This window comes from Brachionichthys hirsutus, unplaced genomic scaffold (genome assembly GCF_040956055.1).
Source record: "Brachionichthys hirsutus isolate HB-005 unplaced genomic scaffold, CSIRO-AGI_Bhir_v1 contig_847, whole genome shotgun sequence".
In the NCBI taxonomy this organism is placed as follows: Eukaryota; Metazoa; Chordata; class Actinopteri; order Lophiiformes; family Brachionichthyidae; genus Brachionichthys; species Brachionichthys hirsutus.
In genome coordinates, this window is record NW_027180362.1 from 270,659 (window position 1) to 282,005 (window position 11,347).

Consider the following 11,347-nt stretch of genomic DNA (forward strand, 5'->3'; position numbering starts at 1 on the left):
ATATAAATATAAAGCGACTGTCGACATCACAGACTTAAAGTGAACGATGAACCAAGACGAGACACGACAGACTTCCAGTTTCAGTTGTATGGAAGGTCATTTTGTAGTCAATTCACCATGAACGTCTAATCTAAATCCGTTGTCATGTGGGATATATAAACTGGGGATTTCAGATGAAATAATTGCAGAGGTCGTCTCTGCTTTTAATCCTGTGCTTGTCCAAAGAAGTCCATCATATTCCACAATTACACAAATATATCTTTAATCTACATATGATTAATTTGGGATTTTGTTGGATTGTTATTTCTTTATGTATGGATTCATTCATTTTATACACTTTTCTTGCTCCTTTGGGTCAAATTCTGGACATTTTAGTAAAATTATTAATGACAGCTGTGATTGGCTACAGTCTACCCAGCCTAACAAGCCAGGTAGACTGCAGGCCATTCAGAGAGAGTGTGATCAAATCCATCAGAAGAGGAATCTTGGTGTTTAATGAGATCAATGAAATGTATGGTGGCATTTGGCAAAGTCATTATATATTTCACCCGCCTTGATAAACATGTGAACTTGTATTCCTTTAAATTTGGCCAGATGTCAGTTAATGTAATTCTCACGAGGATTACTAAAATGTATGCATAATTGTAGTCCTGTAGGGACGAGGGATATATATGTATATCATATTTCAAGTTTTAATTTTGATGACTTGAATGAATCATCTGGTTTTGTATTAACTGCTGATTGTTAGAGAGACTGGTATCAGGTTCCACTTGAATGTTTTTACTGAAAATCAGAAAATGTGTGTGCTGCAATCACAAATAAACCAAAAATTAATACAATACCTGAAACTGAGAATTTTGAATTTTATTTCATTGATCAAACAAAATACTAACACAGAGAGATCAGAAGAAGAATCCAACATTTAGTCTGAGTTATAGCTTCTGTCTGTGTTTTTCTTCAGCTGCAGTACACTGATTCAACATATCACCTTTTCTTGGGACCTTGTTTCAGCAAGGAGATAAAACTCTTTACAGAATAACCAAATTCATGTTAAGAAATCAACTTAACATTAAAGCCAGCGGTTCACTTTGAAAGGATGAATTCATAAGCAATTCATCAACAGAAAAGCAGCGATTCCTGGTGCTAGTTGACCTATAATAAATGTATATATCTTATAAATAAATGTTTTTGTATATTCTTTCAAAGAAATGGCACTTGTCAGAATGAGCCAAACCTTATGTGAAACTATATTATTTTAAATATATTTTAATTGTTTTATTTAGTTTTCTAAACCTATACATAAATCAGTTTACAAAGGTTAAAATTTGTCATTTCAACATTTTGCAGACAACACCCTTCTTTACATTTATCTCCAGAAGCAACCATTTAAAATATCATCTTTGCTTCTGTATGGCACTTTCAGTACCACTTGAAGTCTTGTCCCACAGTTTCATAGAATTTAATATTAAATGGCCTATAAAACTCCTGCAGCTGTTCTATGACCTCCTCTTCAATCTGTACATGAGTCCTGCCCTTGGATTTGCCGAGACAGCGTGGCTGGCTGCTGCTCTCCGGTTTCTTCAGACAGGGGAAGCCTTTGGTTCGATTAAAGTAGAAGTGCTTGTCTGTGATTATTCGCTTCAGTCCTAAAAAGTCCTGAACCCGGCCCATTTCCGCCGCTGGATCTGTGATTAGTCGTTCCCCGCTCACAAAATGTATTTGTGAGAGGCGGAAGTATTGCAGCCAGTTTTCCAGGTGTACAATATACATCCCGATTCGAATGGCGTTCCAGGAGGAGTCAACCAGACCCAGGCTTCTGTTCTTAAAGGCCAGCTCATCGAAGGTGGGAATGTCAGGCTTCTTGGAAAGAGTCTGTGTATAGTCCGAGATCGCTCTCGTGACTGGGTTACGCACCACGACAATAAGTTTGGTCTCATGGGACATGCTGGCGATGCGTCTGGGCGCCTCTCTGGTGACAAAATAGCTGGGAGTCTTCTCTAATGTGATCTGGCTGTCTAGTGTCCGTGGCATTAGTCCCCTGGGATGAGAAAGAAAAGAATAAATGCACATGGATGAATCTGCGATCGTTATTCTCCCGTCTCCAAATATTTCTAAATTCCTGTTTTGATTTTTCTCTTTGAGCATGACCACATTGTTTTTAAATTTACTACACACTGCGACATTTAGGGTCCAAATAAAGACCCTACTCCTGCTGCTGTTGCTGCTGCTGTTTTGTGATGTGTTCTGTACTTATGTGTTTTTTGTATCTTAGTCATTACTGTTACATGTAACACGACCACCGAGAAATGGTTAGCAAAGTCATGAACCGCTATAGCTGTAAAAATGAATTTCGCAGGAGTACAAGTATTCAGTAAGAGAAAATACTTAAGTTAAAGCTAAGAACTGGTCATTATAGTTATGTAAATTAATTTACCCTGCTGGCAAAACAGAACGGATAGGAAACATGCAAAAAGGACGTGTTACTTAACAAGAATTTACCTGATGTTATGGAAAGTTTAATGACATCTCAAAGAAATCCAACTGCAGACATTATTTCAAATTTCCAGCCAACACAATGTCAAATGATGGCAAACAACATCCAAATAAACACAATCTTAATATAGTGGCTGGATATTCATCGGTGCCAGGACAGCTTGCACAGTAAAATCATGCATCAAAATGATCATCATCATCCTGCCAAAATAATAGCTCAGCAATCTACGAGCAAATGCTTCTATGTGTTTCTCATATTTGTCATGTTAATTTTCCTTCCCAGTGTAATACATTATTCTGCTTTAGCACTTTGGTTCGATAAAAGCAGATTAATGAGCGTTGGATGTTCAGGCAACAAATGCCTTGAACAAATTCACAGATTATCCATACAGGTGCCCAGTTAAATAGAAAAATTAGCATCTGCACAATAATACTGGTGAATGAATGAATGGATGAATGAATAATGCAGCATATTACTATTTACTCTTTTTTTTACTTTTATGACAGATGTATTCCCTGAATTGATCTGTCTCACAAAACAAGAGCCACTTTCTGAATTTCAGGTAGGCTGCCACTCAGAGATGATTGAATACTGCACTGGAATAAGACTTTGATTAAAACCTAACCTCAATGCTTTCTCTATCAAGGTAGGAGTATCCATGGGTTACATATGAAATATAAATATAGATCTTTTTAGGTTTATTCATGAAGGCCGAGTTGCTGGCTTGGGTGCCTCAGGGCCACTATAGGCAGCTATTAATCTTTTATGAGAACAGCACATTTACAGGGAAACAGCTTGCTTCACACTAAAAAAAGAAATTGCAGCCATCTTCCAGGTGGAGCATAATCTAAACAGATCTTTGGTTGTGTGCTGAGAAATGTATGTTTCTTATCAGCTTGTTAGTTCCACACAATTTTGCTCCCCTCACAGATGAATGATGTGTAGATGAGAGGATCTCCTACGAGCCTCTAACCCTACCATAAGGATTTGTTTGTTCCCATGCCCCCCAGTAAGTACCAGCACCGCACACAGAATCTGGACTTAGAAGATAGAATTTTGGGCCTTTCTTTAATCCTTGCTTGGCAGCAAATTATCAGCAGTAAGAAAATCTACATGAATGCATCTCCACAGGAAAAGGCTTGAGGTTATAATCCTTCCTGTTTCTGAAACCTTAGTGCTTTATCAGTCAATTTAAAACACACTTTAAAGTGAATATCTCACTCTGTGACAGTGACACACACACACACACACACACACCTTGATTAACTGACATTTGAGTGAAGTACTCTGATTGATTACCACATTCTCCCGCAGTCAACACTAAATTCTTTGGTGTAATTTACAGACTTTTTTTCCATTTCTCTGTGAAACTTAGAGTCGACTTGAATTACACGCTTGACTGTGACATTTTAATCAGGGTGAGAAAGTGAACTCAGGTGTGGAAGATCTGTGCTTTGCTGCCAATGAGACCCGGCCAAACAGAACAACATGTTTAAAAGCTCATTTATTTTGGTTACTACAGGATTAGAGGTATATTCTTTCTACATATCTGCAACTCACCTCACAGAATGGGTTCCGGCTGTTTTAAAAACATTAGTACTTGAATTATTAATAAAATTTCATATAATCAGTGTGAACGTTTCATACTGGATATGAAACAATACACACATCTATTTGTTTAAACACAGAAGAAGGCTGATTGGTATGTGCTCTTATTGTGAATTATGCGCTCTTATTTTGGAATTGCATCCCTTCACGATAAGGAACATTATGGCAATTTCAACGATGCATTTTACTGTTCTAATCATTTTTGAGCTGCAAGGATTTAGTAGTCGGTAAGAGAGAGGGATAAAACATTCATTTGAAACAGTTCTGTTGAGATGGATGAGGTTAACAACGGCGAGCTTGGTCGTCATCGCTGATCATTAATGAGCAGCAATGTCCTGGGAGCCGGTGTCTTTATATCAAAAGGACCAAGAACTCCCCATCAAACCCAGATAAACCATTCTCCAGCAGCGTGCAGCTCCACTGGGAGCACATGAAACACTTTAGAGTTTCTACAAAATCCCAACACATTCAGACATCCACCCACAGCACAAAACGCTGCCTCTAAATGTAATGTTTGATTTCAAAGAAAAGAAGAAGCTGTTCAGCTCCAGACGAGTGCATCGAGTCGAACAAGGCAAAAAGCAACTCAGGCTTATCAGGGATGCAGATCATCAGAACAAGTAAAGGTCAGCTGACCGCGGAGATGCCTAGATCAAAACGAGCATCACATGCTGTGTTTGTTCAGGCCCTGTTCATTTCACAGACCAGCAAATAATAGTCTTTGTTTTAACACAGTAGTGTATGCAGTCATGCTGAACACAGTCACACTGAGAGCGTTTATTTATGGTTTTTAGAAGTTCAGTGCTTTCATCATATCCAGAATAATTAGAATTACAGCTTTCTGTTCATATCATTATTTTCAAAGTGACTTTTAACTACAGAAAAACACAAGGCAGCAGGTTTAGTAGCGACAGGAAACTGCAAAGTAAAACTGAACACATAAAAAAAAAGTAATACAATACAAGGCAGGTCTTAAACTTTATACTGAAGTTTGTTTGTTTTCTGTTCGAACTTCTCAAATTGTACATTTGTAGTTGCAGCAAGATCATTAGCTTTTCTGCAGGAATAAATCTTATTTACCAGTGCAGGATGGGAAGTTGGGAACAACAATATTATGTATGATGCATATTCCAGATTTGGTGATCCAGAATGTCTTAAAGGGATCGGGAAATAAATTGGACTGTGAAATAACAAATGATGATGCTACAGGCTTAAACTAAAATCTAATAGTTACAGAATCTTAAGATTCAGATCCATCTTCAGATTTTTTTTTCATCAAGATCCATCCAGCAGTTTTTCCGTAATCCTGTTGACAACCAGACAAACGCTGTCAAAGACATAACCTCCTTGGCGGAGGTAAAAATAGACCAGATAAAGGTTTTCAGGTGACAAACTTTGTTTCCATTCTTTCACAAACTGGCTTAATTAAATTGTCTCTTACACAAACCATTTGTCCCGAAATGTCCTGAAAAGCCAATACCACACACAGACGAGCTTCCCTGCTGTCAAACCCCATTAACGGTTTGTATTACTCAGGTCGATCGTGCACGTCTGGATGCTGCGCGATTCTCATATTGTCTTCCTAAAAATGGCTTCCTCCTCTTTCTTGATATGACAGCGCAGATCCGGTCTCCATCGGCGAGAGGTTGCTCCATTATTAAAGTATCACTCACTTAGATTACAGCAGCGGTGACATTTGATCGTTAATCACCAGCCACGGAGGCCGGCTGCCTCCAAACAGTCTATTAAGAGTTAACAAAGAGCAGTCCATGCAAAGCAGCAATCCGGTGGCCACTTCAGTGAGCTGAGGAACAGACGTGACTAGAAATTTAGTGCTCTTGGAAACAGGCATCTATTTTGTAATTAAATCTAATTACATTTTTCAAACTTAATTAAAGAGCAGTATAACAGCAGACGGACTAACCCTGACAGTGTTGCAGTGAAGGGTCTTCCTTAGCCTCAATATAGAATCAAAACAGAGCAAAACAAAATAATAATAATAGCATAATGCATTTGACCTCAAACCAAAACCGATTTAATCGCTGTCATTTCTTTGAAATAACAATTATTCATGGTTTGCTCTGCTGATGGAAATGACTGACACTTGCACTCCTTCAACAATAACACATTGAAATGAGCTAAGGAACGAACTGTCACATTAACATGTGGCATGAGAAAGTGTCCAGGGAGGCTGAAATGAAGATGCTCAGACTGGAAAGCCTCTGAAATCCCTCTGAGCTGCACGCTGCCAGATGAGGCTTACGGCTTATGGTTGCTATTCTGCTTTATATTGTGGCGCATTGGCTGCACCTGGGCTGCGGATGTCACCTGATGGACACTGTGGGGTGGACGAAACCTGTTTTATATAGTCTTGAAATGCAACATTACGTGTCCTTCCTGATAACAATGTGAATGTCTTAACCGATGACGGGCAGATAAATTCCTGCCCCCCTGCACACATCCTTCCTATTAATCACCAGCTTGGAGAGTTCTACAATTGTCGTTAACACTGAAATCCTAAGAAGTTCTTTCCGCATTTACAGAATCGCCTGCGGCAAAGTGACAGTCAAGGGTACTTAGAAATGGAGAGCATACACCTTTCTCGTTGCTTAGATGGTGGGAAAGTAGAAGGACATAGCATAGAGGAGACAAGGAAGAAAAGCTCAGGCAGGATTTGATCTCTGATCAAAGGATGGGGGGGGGGGTAGTTAAGTTAACAGGATGACTAGCTGTGAGTGTGAGAGGACTGCTGCGTAGCTGCAGGATGCCTGACAGAGCGGATTTGATCGTGTTATTTGTTGCAAGGACTGATTCATTTCACTATTTTCCAGACACATTAAGTGACTTATGAAGCTATCATTTATGATCTATGTGTCTCCCGCAGGAAATGGAGTTCACACCCCGGTGACTACTTGAACCCCCTCATTGGTTCTACCAGATCTGTTTTGGAGGAGAAGCACAATAAATGCAAACTCTGTCATTTTCTCTGCAACCCCTTTTATTGCAGTCCAGGAAACGTTTCTGTCCTGAACCTTGACAGAAAAACAAAACTCATAGGCAAGAGTGTGCCTGCAACGATACCACTGAGTCAGTCCTACTAAAGCTAAGCATGACAACAACATGCTAACATGTACATGTACACCATGTTTTAGCATGTTAACAAGCAAAACATAATTTGTTCATACATCCGTTTTATGCGGGGATGTGTTTCAAAATCTGCACAAAAGGAATTCTTAAATACAGACTAACTTTGTTTTTGCAACTAATCTTGAGTGAGACACAAATTTGTGCATCAGTTTTTACAACAATTTACCCCACAGATGTTGAGATACTGAAGCTATACATTGTCTGAATGAGAATTTCATGAAATCAATCAGTTAGGAAAACACTATAAGTTGGTTAGTGCTGATGAATCTGTGATGTGACTATTTTATAATGTATGCATGATTCGATTTTTCTCCAAAACTATTGTAATAAAGGAAAAACCATCTCTGCATGCCAGATTGGCCTCATTGGAGAAACTACTGAAAACGAGTCCTTTTGTAAGTAACATTAACCAATGCATGTCTGAGCTGCACTGGAATGAAGACAGCTCATGAATGATGCAGACTTAGGCCTTACCATCCCTGACTGTATAATATGCAGGGTTTTTATATTTTATTTTTAAATGAGGGCCATCCAACCTTTTGTCCTCAGCAACCTTTCTGGTGATGCTGTTCCAGAGCTTTCAGCCTCCCAGAGCCAATTAATGTGGACCCGGAGAATATATGTAGCTGCAGCCTCTCAAACAATTTCAGAGCCTCTCAAGGAATCTACTGAAAGTGCGGCTTGCTCCTGTGAAATCAATAGAGCGGCGATGCCCTTTTAAGTCTTGATGGTGCACGGCGATGTGTTTTTGTCTGATCTTTACGATTCTGTGGAGGATGGGGAAGTGGTTGGAGAAGTTCAAGGAAATCGGTGGTGGTGAAGCGTCTGTGTCTTCTGGAGCTGTATGGTAACACGAATAGCCTCACATGAACTAAATGAGGCTGTGTGTGTTCTCTTCAGAAGGCCCGGTAATGAACACGGTCGCAGTTTTTTTCTTATGATCTGTCAGGCGTTCAGCGAGAGAGGACGGGGTGTACAGAACCGGCCAGCGCACTGCAGCTGACGTTGACTTTAATGTCACGTGTTGCGTGGTCCAGCAAGTGCAGCACATATTATCTACTGGGAATGAACAGAAGATGAAAAGTTGAAACGACGGTTTCTTTTATTTTATAGAGTGCTGAAAGCAATGAATCACTTTGATCCTCGCTCTAAATCTTGTAACGCCAGAGCCACTAAAATGCCGTCAGATGTCCCTTGAAAAAACTTCTCATTTCCTTATACCGGTAACATGTTAGCCACCATAAAGTTGAGCTGCTTCATAATACTGCTATTCTGTGAGAGCATTAATCTCTTAGTCTCGGCAGGACGATGTCTTTAGTTTTACAGAGATCATGAACTGGGAACCAACAATTTGCTACAGATCCAGATAAGGGGGTAACTCCAGGAATCTTTAAACAATGAAAAAGACTTGATTGAATTAGAGAGGATTTTGTTTTTACATTTGGAGTTGGTTTGAGCTCTACTGGCTGCCATTGAAATGAATATATTTAAAAGATGTTTGTATAACATGTATTGGCAGCGTAATTGCATTCAACATTTGATTTAATTTAATTATTTGCTAGTAAGCCCATGATTGAAATTTTGCTTTGATGGACTCACTCAAAAGATTAAATAAAGAAAAAACACACACAAATGTATTAATTCACAACAAATACTTCTGTTTGCAGCCGGTTGATGAGTAAACTCGTACTCCAACTGATAGCACTTTGTGCAGAACAGCACAACGTGCTCCAGAGACAAATGCGTCAGCCAATCAAGTGGAAACTTTGTGCGACATTCTGCTAACAACCCAAAAACTGTGGCAGGTAATTACTGAGAGCCAGTCTAATACAACGAGTGTCACTCAATCGAGTTGAAAAACTTTGTGTCCGTGGAATTGTCAAATTATTTGTGTGGAGTCTATGAACTGTCAGATTGTCACAAGAATGCAGTATTCCATTGATGTAAATTTCCAAAAGTCAAACCACATGAACTTAGGATCTTGTTTGATCCTTGCTTAAATTCAGACTTTGCCAATCCCAACTTGACCATAATTTCCAACAGTGTCGTCTCTGCTGGAGATTTGAGTTGTCATGATTTCTGATGTGTCATGAATGCACGCTGCTGCTGAGAGTGGATTCTGCAGTCACACTGATGGCATTAACTGTTTAATTTATGAATTACTGTTTACTTTTGAAGATGAAAATGAGTGTATGTACCCTTCCATACAACCAGTGGATCTGTGTGGTTGCTTCCATCGAGGCATTTGTGGAATTGTGTTCACTCATTTCATGCCTATTTAAACCAATCTTTCAGTTGAGATGAAACTTTTGAAGTTGTGCTTTCAACGTATTCAATCAGCATTTATAGGGTCTGAAAATCCCAGTCATCTAGAGAGAGAAGATTAAGAGTAAAATAAAAGCGATGTGGGTGGTTGGGTGGGTGGGAGGTCATGGCTCGCTGCGCCTTGTGAGAGCTCTTGTGCTTTCAGCTATACAGCAGTATCATTTGTGCATTTGGTGTACCTGGTTTAAAGGCAGCGTTTAACATGAGGGATGAATGTGTCTTCTGTGCTGGTGGCTGTTATTGATTGGCTGATCTCATATCCGTCTGAAGGAGCTGTCAGTTCAGCACCGACAGGCAGTGAACATCTGCAGTGCTGAGGAGAACAGCGATCTGATCGGGGGTGCATCAAACCTGTGCTGGGAGTGATGCGCTGCATTTAGGTCTGTGTATGCCATCGTGTGTTTCTGGTTGCCCTGCCAACACACGTGATGCCCTGGCGCGGCCAATGTGTGCTCCTTACTGAGATATTGTAATTTATATCATGCGTGATAGGAAATTAATATTTTAATCCAGAACATGCTCCATCTGGAGCTCGGCAGAGCAGATCTGGCTCCAGTCTGAAAGCGTCTATACGCATCTATACATGAATACAACACATTTTAAATCTTAAAAAAAGGAAGAAAGGAAAAAAAGTACAATTTGTCAGGATAATTCAGAGAACTCAATAATTCTTAAGTGTTTTTCTCACCTGTACCAGTCAAGCCCTCTGTCATAGTTTCTGTCGAAAAAGTGCGGCTCCGTTCCCAGAGCGCGCACATCTGGATGTATCCGGATGAACTCCAGCACCGCCCTGGTGCCTCCTTTCTTTACACCCACAATTAACGCATTCGGCAGCTTCTTATTCCCGTATTTTTGCTCAACACTCGTGTTTTTCAACTTCACGTCAGACCAGTGACTCCCAGACGCGGCAGGGTCTTTACTTTGCCCGCGGAGATCGCCCGATCCTCGCTGGACGGCAGACTCATCCAGAGCGGAGCGCACTTCCAGCGAAGCGCAAAGGTCCAATTTCCCCAGAAGTTTCTTCCCTCCCGTGTTCTTGCTCGGCGGACACCGCTTCCCCTCGTAGCCCTGGTTTGTCATGATTGCGCTGCGACCAAAGAGGACATTATAACACAAATAGGTGCAGGACAGTGACACCGTGAACACGAAGGCGAGTCTGGCGCTGAATCTGCTCGTGGACGAGAGGAACCTATGTGCCATGTCTCCATGGGTTCAACGCGCTGCATGGTTCTCCATCAGGGTCCTCCTCCTTTCTCGCTCTGCGCGCGGAGTCTGCTTGTGATGTCGGATGTTTTAAAGTCAGACAGAGAGGCATGTGACTGATGTGAGGATGGGGCTGGCTTCTCGGAGGCATCCAGTGCGCACAAGTCGCGTTATTTCTGTTCATAGGCTGCTGAACTGGGCGAGATAAACTTGGGAGCGGAATATGATTAGCGCAGGTTCAGAGGGGGGGGGCAGCCATCCCCTAAATACGTTTCCCTTAAGTAGCCTGAAGCAAGTCTGGCATCAGAACCCCCGATGAGTTGAAGCCCACCTTTATCCTCCTTCCTAATCCTGCATGTGTCGAGTGAGAGGGGGAAGAGAAAGTCCAACACCTTCCCAAAACTCTCACCATCACGATTGTTCTGCCCCCCCCCCCCACCCCCCGGGATCCTGATGCTGTGAAGGTATATGCACTTAAGCTACTGGCTATAAATATTTAATTGGCTCTCTGACGTCACGCTCACTATCATAATTCTACATGCATCTTTTAAAGGAACATCCTGACATCGT

The 11,347-nt window shown here is 40.9% G+C and overlaps 1 protein-coding gene across 1 annotated transcript; it reads right to left on the reverse strand.

Moving 5' to 3' along the window:
* Window positions 1–1,419: 1,419 nt before the first annotated feature.
* LOC137914061 (heparan sulfate glucosamine 3-O-sulfotransferase 2-like) lies at window positions 1,420–10,774 on the reverse strand. Its single transcript, XM_068757680.1, has 2 exons — window positions 10,263–10,774; window positions 1,420–2,038 (listed from the first exon to the last, which is right to left on the reverse strand). Exons 1-2 carry the CDS (start codon window positions 10,772–10,774, stop codon window positions 1,420–1,422), a joined length of 1,131 nt encoding a protein of 376 aa, XP_068613781.1.
* Between the last annotated feature and the right edge of the window lie 573 nt (window positions 10,775–11,347).

What these genes read in the sequence shown, in the direction of transcription:
- LOC137914061 (XM_068757680.1), bottom strand. Translation starts at nt 10,774, where the DNA reads ATGGCACATAGGTTCCTCTCGTCCACGAGCAGATTCAGCGCCAGACTC. An exon ending in AGAGGGCTTGACTGGTACAG is followed by an intron (nt 2,039 to 10,262) that starts GTGAGAAAAACA and finishes TTCTCATCCCAG; the next exon opens with GGGACTAATGCCACGGACAC.